Source organism: Zosterops lateralis (assembly GCF_965231275.1).
Source record: "Zosterops lateralis genome assembly, chromosome: 16".
Taxonomy (NCBI): Eukaryota; Metazoa; Chordata; class Aves; order Passeriformes; family Zosteropidae; genus Zosterops; species Zosterops lateralis.
Window position 1 is genome coordinate 3,655,789 of NC_139776.1, and position 16,244 is coordinate 3,672,032.

Sequence of the window (16,244 nt, forward strand, 5' to 3'; positions counted from 1 at the left end):
ACCTGTCTGAGCTCCAGGAGCGTTCAGAGACCGGCTGGGATTGAAGTGTCTGTGCAGGAGTTGGACTCGATGATCTCTGTGGGGCACTTCCAAATCAGCACATTCCCATAACTGCCCGCTGGCCGAACATTAATCGGGAGGCGCTTAAGATCAGAATAAACACCTTATTCTATTCAACCCACCGTGTACGCGCACTATGAGAGAGCAGACCCTCAGAACACCCCTGCTCGCTCATCGCCGTGCCCAGAGCCTGCCCCGGCCGTGCCCAGAGCCCGCTCATCTCTGTGCCCACGGCCCACCCTGGCCGTGCCCGGATCCTGCCCTGGCCGTGCCCAGTTTGCCCCGGCCGTGCCCACAGCCCGCCCTGGCCGTGCCCATAGCCCGCTCATTGCCGTGCCCAGAGTTTCCCCTGGCCGTGCCCAAAGCCCCCTCATCCCGTGCCCAGAGCCTGCCCTGGCCGTGCCCAGAGCCCGCTCCTCGCCGTGCCCACAGCCCCCTCATCCCGTGCCCAGAGCCTGCCCCGGCCGTGCCCACAGCCCCCTCATCCCGTGCCCAGAGCCTGCCCCGGCCGTGCCCACAGCCCCCTCATCCCGTGCCCACAGCCCGCCCTGGCCGTGCCCAGAGCCCGCTCCTCGCCGTGCCCACAGCCCGCCCTGGCCGTGCCCACAGCCCGCTCCTCGCCGTGCCCACAGCCCGCCCTGGCCGTGCCCACAGCCCGCCCTGGCCGTGCCCAGCGCTCCCGCGGCACCGGCGCGTCCCCGCCCCGCGGAGCCGGAGCCGGGGCCGGGCCCGGGGCGGGGCGGCGCGGCCGGGCCGGGCAGGAAGATGGCGAACGTGCAGCTGGAGTTCCAGGCCAGCGCGGGCGAGGCGGACCCGCAGAGCCGTCCTCTGCTCGTGCTGGGGCAGCTGCACAACCTGCACCGCCTGCCCTGGGCGCAGCTGCGGGGGAAGCTGCAGCCGCGGGTCACCGAGGAGGTGAGGCCGCGCCGCGGGTCCCGCGCCCCCCTCAGAGCCCCGGCGGGGCCCCCACGCCGCGTGTCCGCCCGGCCCGGCCGCCTCGTGGTGCGGCCCCGGCCCGCGGGGCTGCTCGGCTCCGGTCTGTGCCCGGCCCTCAGCGCCGCTGTGCCCCCGATACCCCCCGGGCCCGGCCGGGCCGAGCCTGTTGCTGCGGCGGGGCCGCCCCGGCAGCCTCTCCCTCAGCCCTTGTGCCCACCCGGGCGGGGAAAAGGCGCTTCGCCCTCCCGGAGGGAACAGGGAACGGCTGCAGTGAGCGCTGAGAGCCCCCTCCCCGCCCGCAGCCACTGCGGACCTGTTTGTTTAGTGGTGCTGATGGCTTGTGGTAGAATGATAAACGTTTTTGCATTGCGGCTTTTTTAGGTCGCTGGATGTTTGGCAGGGGTTTTTTTTATACAGGGCTCCCCGGTCTCTTAAGACAATATTTACCCTTCTTGGTTTTGTTTGTTTTTAATTAAATTGCTGCGTGGAATAATAATTCGGAGCTAGTAAATCAGCCCTCCTATTTATCACTGGGAAAACTGTCTCAAGTTAAGAAAGCTCTGAAGCAGCCTGTGCACTAAACAGTGTGGGTTTGGATTGTAATTCATATGCCTTAAAGGAGATGCTTGTAATGGAAAGTACGTTTATATTTTCTGGTTTAATGAACGGGTTTGTCAAATTTCCTGTTTCTTTTCACTCCAGAGCTTGTTGTGCACAATTTCTTTGTTTCCAACACCTCGACCCCTGTCATTGCAAAGTGCCTACACACAGCAGGAGCGAGGTGGGAAGGAAAGTCTGGCACAGTCCTTTGTCTTTAAATCTTTAAATCCTCCGTTTCTCCCCAGATCTGGCAGTCTGCTCTGAGCACTCTGAACCCCAACCCCACGGACAGCTGCCCCCTGTACCTGAATTATGCCACGGTGGCCGCGCTGCCCTCCAGGGTCAGCCGGCACAACAGCCCGTCTGCAGCACAGTTCATCACCCGCCTGGTCAGGAACTGCCTGCCCGGAGGGGTCAGCAGATGCATCCTTGTAAGTGGCTCTCCAAACGCTCCTGGTGAAATGTCTAGAGAGTGTTTTCTTGGCTTTTCCGGGTTGTAGCTGTCTCCAAGGAGACTGGACATGGACAAGTTTGACTGATGTAATTACGCTGACATGAGTGGTTTTGCACTGACATGTAGGCAAGGCCTGGCTGTAGTGCCTCGTGCGTGCTCGAGCACATTAGGAGGAGGAAATTAAGGCTGGATTTGTATAGAACATCTTCATCCAGGAATGCCCATGCAAAGTGAGCCATTAGTGGTGTTTTCCAAACTGGGATTTGGGATGTCAGCACATGCTTCAGGAGATTGATGTAGCCCGAGTGGAGGGTGTTATGTCTATATCACAGAACCCATGAGTGGTGCCTTGCTTGCGTTGTTCAGTGAACTTTAAGTAATGCAAATAATTTAAATAATACTCTAGTATGAGTCCTTTGCAGCACTAGCTCTTGGACTTCTTGGATTATCTTCTATATGAGCCTGGTGAATTTATTTGTTTCTGTGGGTTCTTCAGTTAATATTAGATTTGTGGGTTGTTGGAGAAGACTCATACAGTCAATGTAAGTGACAAAATTTAATAGTACTCTTCACTTGGGAAACTCTGCTTCATTTTTACCCTTTGAAAATGTTTAGCTAAAACATCTTTCCATTGGTAATTTCCATAATGAACTTCAGAAAAATAATCTACCTGTTAACAAATTTGGGGTTAATATTAGCCACATTCTCATGCAATTTCTGCCTTCATGTTCTCATATAATATCTGTCTTTGTTACAATGGTTTTGAGCACATATTGGTGATTCCTGTGCCTTTTTTGGTCCTGATGTTTAGGCTAACCTGTGTTAATTGCACTGGTATAATTACAGCAGTCTCCAGCTCCTTTACAAGGATGAACTAATTCCAGCAGTGTAATTCATTTCCATATGGGAAATGAGCTGGACCAGGTCACTGGGGCACTTTCACTCTGCCTCTCTGACCATGCAAAACACGATGAATGAGCTTGTCCTGACTCGGGGCTCGGTTATTTCCCACTACCTCCTTTTTTCCCCCTGTTCCCCAAGGTAACAGATCCTTTAAGTGCATCCTTGCAGTGTTGTGTGACATGTTTTGCTGCTGTTGCAGATGGTGTGTGAGCGCTCTGAAGTCTTTGCCTCAGCCTGTGCCCTGGCCAGGGCCTTCCCCCTGTTCACACATCGCTCCAGCGCCTCCAGACGCACTGAGAAGAAAACTGTGACTGTGGAATTCTTCCTGGTTGGCCAAAACAACGGGCCCATGGAAGTGGCCACGCTCAAAGTAAGATTTTTTGGGGAGGGGGGTGGTTTGGCCAGCTTTTCCTTCAGTTTGTTGCATGGGCAAGTGCATCTGTCTCAAGCTGCCTCTGGGATAGGTGGTGTATAATTATCTTAGCTCAGGGTTCCTTGAAGCTGGTCAGTTCACAGTATCTGTGAGGAGAAATACTGAATATATGGCTGCAGCAGATGCTGAGGGTGTTATTCAGAATTTAGATTTCAGGGGTGGAAAACACCAAACAAACAGCACAAAGAAAATGTCTTCTCTCTCACGTGTATCACAGATACAAACTCTGGTTTTGGCCTTTGATATTACACTGCTTTTTGTGTATGGGCTTCTCACTTTTTTTCTACCCAGGCAAAAGCTGTGTGTGACTGTGCAGGTGAATATCACAGTGAAGTCACTAAAAGTCTCTTAACAGGGATCACATATGGCTTCTGCTATTTCTGTCTGATATACCTTTTTGGCTGAGTTTTTCTGGCTGAACTGTGGCCAGAAACAAGACCCTAAGAAACAAAACCGCTTGGAGATGAGCTGTACATGACAGTGAAACATGTCCAAGTCATCTTTCAATGGCAGAAAATCAAACCCTGTTTCCCTTGTTTGACTGTTACAGAGAGGAAACTCCCCATCAGGTAACTGTTGGCATGCCAGGTCATTCCTCTTCAAGATCCATAAACTTAAAAGCTATTCCAAGGTTTGCAGTTAATCTGTGAGGGAACTCCCTGTTCAGTGCTCCAGGCTCTGTGCTTTAGTACAGATGAATACTTCCTTAGCTGATCAGTCAGTGAGGTTACAGAAATCCCTTGAAAGTTTTGGCAGTGGATTTGACAAAGGATATGGTGTTGCTGCCTTTGAAATTCACAGAATTACAGCTTTAGGGTATTTTTTTTTTCAGTATCTTTCCCTCTGTGCTTCATCCTTACTCTGTGAACTGATTTGGCCCCAGAAAATGGTGCCAGCCCAGTTTTCAGCAAAGTGGCAAAGACAGGCGTGCTGAGAGTACAACTCTTGATCACTCCATTTTTCCATGCCCCAAATCAGAAAAAGCATAGCTGGTGTCAAAAATAGTTCCTTCAGATAGGTAGATTCCAAACCACTTGGGTTATTTTTAACTTAAAAACAAAGCTGCAATTATTTCTACCTCCTGTTTTTCCCCTTGATGTCAATGCCAAAAATATTACTGGCTTCCTCTTAGCTGAGTTTGCACCCCTTAAATTCAACCAGCACCAGACAGCTAATGCAGAGCAGGGAAGAGGCGTGTGGTAGGACATTTTTATCTAAACCTCTCCCTTGGCATGTTGTATTTTACACCTACTGCATTGTACAGTGTATTTTATGGTGAGGACTAGCAGGGATTGTCAGAGCTTTACAAGGCACTTACTAAAGGCTGCCATTATCCAGGCTCTCTGGAGCACTCTGGAAATACAAACAGAGGCACAGCTTATTTCTGGAAGTCATGCTGTTCCTCTGGGGCTTGGCCTTGGGGTTGGAGCACCTCCTTTTACCTGCACAGCCCTAGCAGGGAATCACTCCAGACAGAGCTTGGCTCCTGAAGGAGGTCCTTGCCCCTTTAGGGACAGTAAAGTAATCAGAAGTAATTGCAGGGAATTGGGCACCATTCCAAAGCAAGCCAAGGTTTAGGAGTGTGCTGGGATACAAATGTATGGAATCCTTAGGTTGGTCTGGCCAAGCCAAACTTCAGATCTCTCAGCACGAGTGAGTGTCCAACACCTCAGATTCCTGTGAAACCCATCTTGACTCACCCTCGTGCTGTGTGTGGTCCTCAGTGTAGTTGTGGCTACTGGAAAGCTTGCACAAAGTTTCCTTCTCCCTGGTCTTACAGCTTCAAGTTGTTAGTTCATGGGAGTTAAAAGTTGAAGCTTGGTGTCTGGTGTCTTCATGATCCTTTTTTTGCCAGGAGGATCCTTCTGTAAGGAAACAGCTCAGGCTGCTTGACCATTTTGATTCTGTCCCCTCTTGCTTAGATAAGTTTTTGCTCAGCCCATTTTGCCACAGAAATCAGGAAACAGTGCGTGTTTTACACAAACATGAAATATTCCAGTTTCCCCATGGGCCTGCCCTACAGAACATCTCACAGCAGTAATCTTTATTGCCCTCAGCCCCTCTGCCTGCCCTGTACAAACTCTGCAGTTTCCCATGTTGCAGATTACACAATCCCTGCAGGTTTCCAACCCCAGCTGCCCGTAAGCTCATTGTGACTTCCTGAATTAGCTGCCTCTTATCTTTCTTTCCTCCACCTCACATTGCCTTCTTGGTCTCCCTTTGATAATGGAGAAAGATACTAATTTTGCAACACCACTTTGCTGGGTAAAGGAATACAGAAAATTAAAACACATAGAAAAATAAGCTGAACACCTACAAAAACTAATGGTTACCTTGGCTGACACTGTTTAACCGTGCAGTGCCTGTGGTGGTGGTGGTGGCAGTTAAGCATTAACATGCTCCAGAGGAACCACACACGTGGTGTTTGGCTGCAGAGGGATAAATGCAGAGCTGTGCCAAGGCCCAGCCCCTTCTCAGGTTGTGTTTGTTGTCACCCTTGTGTTGGCAGTGCCTGGCCAGTGCCACCGAGGGCGTCCGGCTGGCCGCGCGCATCGTGGACACGCCCTGCAACGAGATGAACACTGACAACTTCCTGGAGGTTGGTGATGCTCCTGATCAGTGGCAATTGCTCATTGGGAGTCCAGACTGCAGTAATCAAACCCCAGTGTTGCTGGCTCTCAGTGAAAGCTGTGTGTCAGCAGCGGGAGGAGAATCAAACTGGGGTGCTGAGGCTCTTCTTTGGCCTTTCATATTTCATAGAACTGTGCAAAGCTGGAAGGAGGCAGAGTTTGCAGCTTGGAATAGGGCACTGGGAAGCTGAGAAAATGAGTTCTTCATTTGGTCATGGCGCTGGATTCTTGTCCTAAACCTGATGGTGACCAGAGTTACTGAAATTGTGGGACAGTTGATGTATTTCCAAATGAGCTTTATCATATAGATCTGGATAGCTGTTGAGAATGAAATTATTCCTGTCCCATTACATCATGGTCCCATAGAGTGAACAGTTGTCCTTTACCTCAGAAGATTTCTTTTACTGGCAGAGCCTAAAGGTCAAATTTATATTTCATGCCATAGTAAGTCAAGGATGTGTCAGTGGAATTTGGCCATTGGAAAAGTAGCACCACTCCCAAAATTGTGAATGTTTGTACGTGTATCCATGCAAAAATCACAAAAACCCCTTAACTGGGTACCCATTTGTGTGGAAAGGCACAAATGTGTCCTGATGATTGACTGACAATGTCCTTTTTTTCTGAATTATTAAGGAAATCAAAAAAGTTGGCAAGGATCTTGGGATTACTCCTACCATTATCCGAGATGAGGAGCTGAAAGAGAGAGGCTTTGGAGGTACATCTTGTTGAGTATTCCATTATTTTTTTCCTAGCAGATGACTAGAATGTTTTGCCATCTCCATTTTAATGTTTCATTTGCACGTTTTTGAAACTGTTTTATTGCCCATAGTATTCCAAGAGAATACCCACAGCAGCTCCCTGCAGTCTTTCTTCCCCACAGGTTTAATTCTCTGTTTTCCAGGTATCTATGGAGTTGGAAAGGCAGCTCTGCATCCTCCAGCCCTGGCAGTTCTCAGTCACACTCCAGATGGTGCCACACAGACCATTGCCTGGGTGGGCAAAGGTATTGTGTATGACACTGGAGGCCTCAGCATCAAGGGGAAGGTACAGAAACACTTGTTCTGCAGCTGCCTTTGCTTACACTGTTGTTTTCTGATGAAAGCAGTTCAGATAATGTCTGTAGGAAACAAAACTACCTTTTTATTGAGTTAAATGCTTGATCTATTGTCATCCATATGGGCACAAACTATCAGGGGAGAAGACCAAATGGGATTCAAACAACTCAATAGCGACATGATATTTTGCCCTTTAAATATTGCCTGCTGAAAGGTAGAAAGCAGGAACAAAGATGTTTAATTTCTGGTTTCAAAGATAGAACCAAAACCCATTGGAGTTGGCCTCAGTGTAAAACTTATAAACAATGTTTTTCTTTTTTAATTTCCTAACAGTTTAACAGCCCAGGTTTAGTAATTTTCAGTTCCAAAACCAGATCCACCAATAAGCAGAGGCTCATGTTCCTTGTTTGTGTGGTTGACAGCTGAGCACTGTCAAAACCAGAGTCTCAGAAGCATCAGAAACACTGATTCTACCTGGCATTACTGTGAAATTCTCTTTCAAAGATGAAAAAAAAAAAAAAATTCTATGGTTCTGTTTAAACAGACTACTATGCCTGGAATGAAACGAGACTGTGGTGGAGCAGCTGCTATTTTGGGTGCCTTCAAAGCCACTGTAAAGCAAGTAAGTAAAATGTGTTAATTGATATCGCGTATCCCAGCACTGCCAAGGAGCTTGGATATATTCCCAGAGACAGAAGCCTGTCTAATCCTGAAGTTCTGACCTGCCTCTGCTCTTAGTGAGCTTGAGCCACTCTGCTCTTTCTCCTATTCCAGGAAAATATTTCACATCTTTGCTGGGATCTTTAGAATTGTGAGAAATTCCTTGAGTGCTGATTTTTTTTAAGGGTCTGCCTTGAATTTCAGAGTTTGTTCTGTGGACTGAGTGGTTTCTAGTTCCTTGAATCAGATCTATACTTGAGTTATCCAGTGCTGATTTTGTTTAAGCTGTGGGATTTGGGGCAGCTGTTGTCACCTTAGCAAAGAAGGGGATGAGTGACTCTGGGATATGAAGTCTTTCTATATTCTAAATCCTGTGCCAGATCTAATATTAACCTAGTGGGGAAATAGCAGCTCTAGTGTCATCAGGAGCCGCTTGTTGGTTTGTTTCTGTGGTCAGAAAGTAGTGGGGGAGCTGAGAAGAAGCCAGGTATTGAAATATGAAGAATTGCAAATATTCCTATTGCACTTTAACTATGCAAACTGGGGAAAAGTGGCTGCTGCCAATAAAACTCTGCCCTTTCCACAAATCCAGTGACTGAGTCTTGCTGACAGAGCAGCTATTGCCTCCAAGGAGTATCCAAAGTTCAAAAAATATTTACTGCTGCAGATTAATGCATGGATCTGATGGATGCTTTGTCCAGGGGCTGATCAGTGCCAAATTCCCATTTCTCAATAGTCTGGCTGTGTGGCTTGGCCCTAACAGCATGTTTGATGTGGAAAGATTGTAAACTTCACAGTTATCTGCTGAGAATTCAAATTGAAAACAGATTTGTGAGCTGCATCTCAGGCAGAAGAGCTACCTTGCATAACTAAATCCTTCAGAAAATTATGTCAGAGGTGTGCAAGGGACAGAAGCTGGAATGTGCTGCTTTGAGAGACTTGAGGATAGCCATGGATGGGGAACATCCTTTCAGTGGTTCCAGAGCAGTTTTGTGTGTGACTGACTGCACGGAGACAAGTTCCATTCACAGTTCCAGTAGATGTGAGCACAAGTGATCTGTCAGTTCATACACAATTGCTGCAGCAGTGAATAAACTGTCAGAGATGTGTTTGGACAAACTGAGCCTGGAGAAATCTTTATATGTCTTTATGTGTAAAAATGAAAGAATGAACTCAATGCTTAATTTTACAGTCCTGTGTGAGAAGACCTGTAAATTACGTCCCTGCAGAAGATGTGTTCAGAGAGGCAGTGAGAAGAACTTGTTGTTACTGTTTCAAGGCTTTTTTTTTTTTTAATCCTTCTAAGAATAAAAGAAAGGTGGAAGAAGTTTCAGTGAGCTATACTTTGTCACAGAGACTGAAGTGGGAAATGTGTGTTGGATAGAAAGCTCAGTGGGAAGAGGACCAGAGGTTATTTTCCATCTTCATAAAATATCTGCCTGCATGCTGTTCAACATTTACACAACATGATTTTAAAAGGCTTTGGATGGCAAAATTAAACCAGTGATTTTTCCTAGAAAGATGCATTTCCTCCACTGTGAGCTTTCCAACACAAGGGAGAAGAGAAAAACATTGACTTAAATTTTTGATTTCTTTCTTGTTAACATGATCCTGCATGTTAGCACAGTGAATCCTGTTGTTGAAGAGCTGCAGGCAGAATGAGGTTCAGAAAAAGGCAACTGATACTGGAAATAGATTGTCACTTTTTGACAGTAGATTAACAACATGTCTCTCTTGGAGGAGAAAAATCCAGTGCAGTGCAGTGAGACTCTGTGAATAGCTGGGTCATGGAGGGAAGGTCCATCTCCAGCAATGCTGTTTGCCCACCAGCTGGGCTAGAAACTGGAATTACTTCCTGCCTTCTAAATGCTGCCTGTTATTTTGAAATGTTTTGATTGATGCCTTTGCCCTTTGGACCAGAATATGAGCTGATTCAGCAAGCCCAGATTTCTTCAGCCACAGACTTTTATCAAGTGATTAAGAGTGAAACTGGCCCAGGTTTTCCCCCAGAATTTGATGTTGTTAAGGTTAACTGTCCCAGTTAAGGAGGAACAATGTTTTCATTTGTTAAATGCTGCTGACTCCCTGTGTGTTCCTAGAATCCCTCCACACAATACAACTGCTGTATAAATAACAGAATCATCATCCATTTAAAAATACCATCCATAACCACATAAGCACTTGACTTTAAAGCAAAATTAAAACATTATGAGATAAACCAGAAGAGAGGAGGCTAAGGGGAAAAAAAACCAAACCAAACCAAACCAAAACAAGTTAAAAATGCTCTGTGCCTCCCAGCAAAAATGACACATTTTAAAAAACCTAACGAGCACCCACCCACCTGTCCAAACCCCCCACCAGATCTCCTTTGAAAATTGTAGCATTGCTGTCAAGAAATCTTTATCCCTCACTGATTTCAGTCCCAATAAATCAGCTTGATGTGAATCAAAAGCCATTTCTCCCCTCTGGTTGTTACAGGGGTTTAAGGACAATCTTCATGCTGTTTTTTGTCTGGCTGAGAATGCAGTGGGACCACGTGCAACAAGACCTGATGACATTCATGTTCTTTACTCTGGAAAGTAAGATTGTATCTATCCCTTTCCCATAAACAGAACAAACATCATTTTTCTGTTAATCTGAGACCCACGCAGATTGTGAAGCTAAATTTTGATTTGTCCCTAAATCAGCTTCCCTAAATATTGATAATTGCATTTCAGACATCTATAGTAATGAGTTTTAAGTGTGCTTAGATTTTTCCTGTGGGGTAGGTAAATATGCATCAAAATACATGTATATCATGAACTGCATTTCCCTTAAAGCACTCAGGTTTTGTAGTAGAACCAGTTTTCTGTGTCCATCTGCAGCTACACTATGTGGCAAAGCAGCAAAGACAGGCCACCAATGGATCAGAATTTCTTTTAAGGACAGATATTACTAGTTTGGCAGTAATTTGTAGAATCCCAGCAAGATTCTGGGACAATAAGATGTGCATATATATATATATATATATACACAAAATACAATAAGGTGTATTACTTGTTTTTGATAAAAACAACAAGTAGAGCCTGCCAAGAGGGCAGCACTGCCATTTCCCTTTTCCTTGTGTGCTCTGTTTGGATGCCTGGAACTGGGATACAGCAGCCCTACAGACTTGGAGAGTCAAATGAGAGAAGCACATGAGGCCTGAGGCTGCTCTCTGAAGTGTTGTAGTCCAGACAGGTGAGTCCTGACTTCCATCCTGGAGCACTCCAGTGTGACAGGGCCTCTCTTCCTCCCAGGACTGTGGAAATCAATAACACTGATGCAGAAGGTCGCCTGATCCTGGCTGATGGAGTCGCTTACGCCTGCAAAGACCTTGGGGCTGATATCATTCTGGATATGGCCACTCTTACTGGAGCTCAGGTACAGCATTTTACATTTATAACTCAGTTTCTTTTCTGCTCTTTATGCAACTTTTTTGCTTTTGCATATTTGAATTAAAAGGGGTGTTCTGATCACATCAGCAGCTGATGTAAGCGGGCCAGTGCTCCATGTTTGCAATTCAATTTAGAATTACCAGAACTGATTTGTTAATAGTGATCAGGATTCTCTTGTCCATGGCTTCCATTTCAGGTAATACCCTTGTACCACTAAGGTACAAATTTAACACCATTATTTTCTAGCGCCTGTTCCTGTTTTATACAAGGTTATATTGATAAGAAGTGGTGGAAGGTGACTTCTTCCTGATTTTGTCCTTTACCTCACCAGGGAATTGCTACAGGAAAATACCATGCTGCTGTCCTTACCAATAATGAAGAGTGGGAAAAGGCTTGTGTTAAAGCTGGCAGGAACTGTGGAGACTTGGTGCATCCTCTGGTGTACTGTCCTGAGCTCCACTTCAGTGAATTTACCTCTGCTGTAGCTGATATGAAGAACTCTGTAGCAGTAAGATTTATTTTTTTCTTTTAAATATCTCTATTACATAAAAATGGGTGTTTCCTAGACAATGAACTGGCCTGCTGAAAGCTCTTCATGGGAGCACCTCTTAGAAATGGCCCATATTGTCCTGGTCTTCAGGGTCTTTCACCTGAGGCTCTGCAGGCTGTCAGTTTAAACAGAGTGACCTCCTGCAAAGGTATTTTTGGGCTGCTTGCCTTTTGAACATGACCCTAAATGAATGCTGCATTCCTGGATGGGGAACTTTTAGTAAATCAAGATGGGCATTCCTCAGATCATACATCACCAGCAAGGAAAGCAGCTGGGAGTGCAGAAACCAGGAAACTGAGGATGGAATTGCTGCAGCTGCTTTTGCTGCATTTGAGAGTTGCAGTGTGCAGTGAGGTTCCAAAAGCACTGCAGACAGGAGTGTGGGCTGGAGACAAATTGAGCAGGGCCTACACTGCTGCTAGGGACTGAGTCAAGGATTTACAGTCAAGTTGGTTTGTAAGACTATTGTAGGGCCATTCATTGGGCTTTGAATGAGATTTGTGTAACTGTCTTTCCTCTAGGCAAAATGAACCATTTACATTTTCTTTGCTTGCGAAACCAACTCTATTGATGATGATGATCCTGGAGGTCTCTTCCAACCCAAGGAGTCTGATTTTGATTCTGATATTTTTATTGCTCCCACAGGACCGAGACAACACCCCGAGCTCCTGTGCTGGGCTCTTCATTGCCTCTCACATCGGCTTTGACTGGCCTGGGGTGTGGGTGCACATCGACATCGCTGCTCCTGTGCATGCTGTGAGTGTTCCTGCCCCTCCCTGGACACACAGGCTGGGGAAACACACCTACTGCTGCCTGCAGGAGCTCTGGGGTTGTGTCCATCCAGTTCAGAGTGACAGAAATAGCTGGGGAAGGGTCCTTTAGAAAAGCACTGACTCGTCTCCGTTGCGAGTTTCTTGGTTTGGTAGTTTCATCTGTTCGTATTTTTCATGTTGGTTTTAAAATATTCCAACAGCCACTTTAATCAGTGACATCTTTATCATTGTGAGCATTGACAACTTGCCTGGTCTCTGTTCATGGCAATGATCCCAGCCTTCCATTTTCAACCATGTTGTTTTAAGATGATTGACCAGAACTGATCATCCTTCCAAAAATATGTTCCCTCTTGAAGATTTTCTTTCCTCCCTTTGGTGGAACTTGTGTATATTCTTTTTTTTCCCTAAAAACCAAGCCAATTCACTCCATTTGCTTCTTTTTTTAAAAAAACCCCGTTTATTCAGCTCATATTCCAAATCCATGCTCAGGCTGGGTGGGAGATCCCCTGCCCTGAACAACGCTGGCCTCCCTCCACCCACAAGTCAGTGGGAGCTCTGTTCTCATGTGTTGGCTTAATCCAGCTGGGACAGATTCCAGTGGCAGTGAGGATTCAGCAGCACAGAGCAGGGCTTGGCTGTGGCTGCTGACCACCACAGCTCTTGTTGGATGAGCAGCCAAGTCAAAACCTACCCAAATCCTGCAAGTGTGAACTGAGCGGTTTTGGTTTTGTTGTTTTGTTCCAGGGTGAGCGAGCTACTGGCTACGGCGTGGCTTTGTTGCTGTCCCTGTTTGGAGGGGCCTCTGAAGACCCTTTGCTGAACCTGGTGTCTCCCCTGGGCTGCAATGGGGACTCTCCCCCTGAGGAGATGGAGAGGGACTCCAAGAGAAGGCGCCTGGTTTGACGTGCCCCGGCCCTGCCAGCTCTGGGGTTACCTCACTTTGCACTGATCTGTTCTCAAGCAATGAAATGTCACACGTCAGAAATCGCCCTTTTTCCTTTTTTTTTTTTTTTTTTACTATCATGATAAGATGTATTACTTGTTTCTGATAAAAACAGCCTGATGTATTGTTTAGTTTTGGGTTTTATTATTTTTTTTTTAAATTATTGGTGCACACAGTTGCTGAACAATATCAGTGGTGCAGAGTCCAGGCTCAACTAACTATATCAGGAAGAGGCCACGTCCTCCTTTGAGCTCCTCACAAAACCTAAGTGCATTAATGCATGAGAAGCTCCCTCTAGTCTGAAGAAGCAACTGCAGCTATTGCTTACAAAGCCTTCTGAACTACTTATTATATGTGAGGTTTTATCAAAGATTTCTGCAGGCCCCACTACATCTCAGAACACAGGACAAGGGAAAAAAAACTCTGTAGACTTGGCTTATTCAGAGACAGTTTAGCTTAGCAGCAAAGGAGATGAGATGAGGCCTATAGTTTTAATAAGGTGCTGTTTCCGCATGTTTTAATGTTCTTCTGACCAGTAAAATCAGCAAGAAGGGTTCAGGACATATCTCTATGTAATTGTTTCACATACAAATTACAGAATGTATTCATGTTAAATGAGGAAAACAATAGAGGGACTGTGATTGAGTAAAATCGGTTTACAAAGCAGAGTGGCTTCTTGCCACTTAATAAATTTATTATTATTAAAGAAGCTTACATATCCCATGTGGTGTTTTGTGGTGTTATTTACATTTCTGAGAACACTGAGTGCTCCAAAACTTTGTGTACAACATCATTACCCTGTTCACATTCCTTTTTCCCAGCACTCAGAGCTGAGAGAGGAACAGCTTGCAGCAGTTTGGGGGGCAGTTCTGCAGAACTTTGTGATTCACTTCATTTGATTCAGCAGCAGTCAGGGATGCTCAGGGTGAGTTTCTGTACAAGCCACAGGGAGCTCACTAGTTTGGCTGGGACAGCCACAGGAAGTGACTGGTCCCAGTTGATGTCATGGCAGTGACAGGGCTGGGAACAGAGAGACCAAGTCCCTGTCCTGGGGCTCCAGCGTCAGCCTTTGGAAGCATTTCCTGGCTCCAGCAGCATCAGTGGTGAGAAATCCCCCCCAGCACCCCCTGGGCTGCTCTGCAGATCAAGTCAAGCTGTCCCTATTGAGGGGATCTCTGGAGAACTGGTGTTGGTTTTAGCTGGAGTTCCAGCACTGAGGGACACCAAGAGTCTTTTTGATTAAAGACTTCTTGGAAAGCACAATGGAGAAGGGAGAAGGAATATGTCTCATTCTGATCCTAATAGTGTGGCCCTATTTGATAGATAAAAACGTAACTTTAAAAAAAAAGCCCACACAACCCCAGAACTTCATTACTTCCTGTATTTGTTTCTCCCTTGCTGTTCTGGCTCCCTGGTCCACTTGAGTTTTAAGGAATCTGTATCTGAATGAGTTCTGCCTTTGGTTTGGTATAAAGCACCAAAAACTGCTGTGGGAAATGTGTTGATGAAGTTATTTTTATTACAGACCCAGCATTGAAGCAAATAGCAACATGTTCTAATTCTAGTGCTCTGAGATCATCTTTCATCTTCATTTTGTGGAAGTATTCTTCAAATTAATCAATTCTAATTTTGAAATGTGGTGTTTTGCTAGATTTTTACATAAAAAGTAGCCTGTGGCTTTGTGGCACAAGGCTCAATTCTGATGTTATTCACCGAATGACAACAGAGAAGTTTGACTTTGATGGCTGATTATCATATTCTTCAATTTTGCTGTGTCTCAAGGCATCTAATTCTGCTGGGTTTAATTTGGAAGGCACTTAATAGAAGCCATTTGTAAAACTAAGTACCTCATATTTAAAAAATCTATTAAGAAAAACCTGAAAAGCAAATGAGATGTTTGGGAAATCAAAACCTGAAAACCAGCTGAAGTTTGCTAAAGGACAGTAAAATAAATGAATGCAACACCTAATAATAAAAAAGTCTGACACTTCCTCTGTATCAAAGATACAAAATAAAAATCAAGGCTCCTTCTTTCAAATCCGTAATAAAATCCCTTGCTATTCCTCATGTACATTATTATTTCCTTCTGTTTTGATAAAAGGATAAAAGGTCTATTCTCCAGAGCACAAGCTTTGGACCTACGCAGGACAGTGATTTGTGAGCTGTATGTGCCAAATAATTCTCTTCTCTCTGTGTTTCACAGAGCTTGCACTGGGATCATTCCCATTAAGCTCACAATGTTTCTTAACCCCTAATGAGTAGAATTCCAGATCCTTTAGTTTACTCACATGTTTCTGGGTGCTGGACAATTTTAACTCCTTGTTTTTGTCCTGAAGAATCCTGGTTTGAGAGCAGGATTTTTTCCCCCTTTTGGGAGGTCCCAAAACAGCCTTACAAATGGCAAATACACAGAAATTATTATGTGGGGTCATTACCAAAATAAAAATAAGCCCATGTCGAGAAGCAGAGCTGGAATTTGCCCCTGCAGCTGCCACCACTGCCAGTCTCTGGGGTGAGCAGGTTCCAGGAGCCACCCTGACCATGTGTCCCAGCATCACTGTCACACAGAGCTCCCCGTGAGAGCAGCAGTTATTTACAGGAAACACTTCCAGACACCAGAGCTTTGACCTCTGGGTTTAGGGCTGTGCTTGAAGTGTCTTCTGGCACCACTTAAGCAACTTTAAACACAAACACTCCCACGCTGGGCAGGGAGCACCTGCAGAACCCGGGGTCATCCTCATTATGGGGAGTCCTGACCAACCCTTCCAAGGTACTGAAGTGTCAAAGTAAATCGGGGAGCCCCAAACTCCAGGTTCCCAGATGTCCTCCCC

The 16,244-nt window shown here is 45.8% G+C and overlaps 1 protein-coding gene across 1 annotated transcript; it reads left to right on the plus strand.

Moving 5' to 3' along the window:
• Positions 1 to 809: 809 nt before the first annotated feature.
• On the plus strand, positions 810 to 14,134 carry NPEPL1 (aminopeptidase like 1). Its single transcript, XM_083872997.1, has 12 exons — positions 810 to 975; positions 1,842 to 2,027; positions 3,153 to 3,323; positions 5,896 to 5,985; positions 6,650 to 6,731; positions 6,918 to 7,060; positions 7,616 to 7,693; positions 10,210 to 10,310; positions 11,010 to 11,133; positions 11,479 to 11,655; positions 12,343 to 12,453; positions 13,215 to 14,134. Exons 1-12 carry the CDS (start codon positions 826 to 828, stop codon positions 13,371 to 13,373), a joined length of 1,572 nt encoding a protein of 523 aa, XP_083729123.1. The 5' UTR covers positions 810 to 825; the 3' UTR covers positions 13,374 to 14,134.
• The last annotated feature ends 2,110 nt before the right edge of the window (positions 14,135 to 16,244 follow it).

Excerpts from the sequence above, each read along its gene's own strand:
- NPEPL1 (XM_083872997.1), top strand. The coding sequence starts at position 826 with ATGGCGAACGTGCAGCTGGAGTTCCAGGCCAGCGCGGGCGAGGCGGAC. Across the intron at positions 976-1,841 it reads AGCCGCGGGTCACCGAGGAG|ATCTGGCAGTCTGCTCTGAG; the intron begins GTGAGGCCGCGC and ends GTTTCTCCCCAG. Across the intron at positions 3,324-5,895 it reads TGGAAGTGGCCACGCTCAAA|TGCCTGGCCAGTGCCACCGA; the intron begins GTAAGATTTTTT and ends TTGTGTTGGCAG.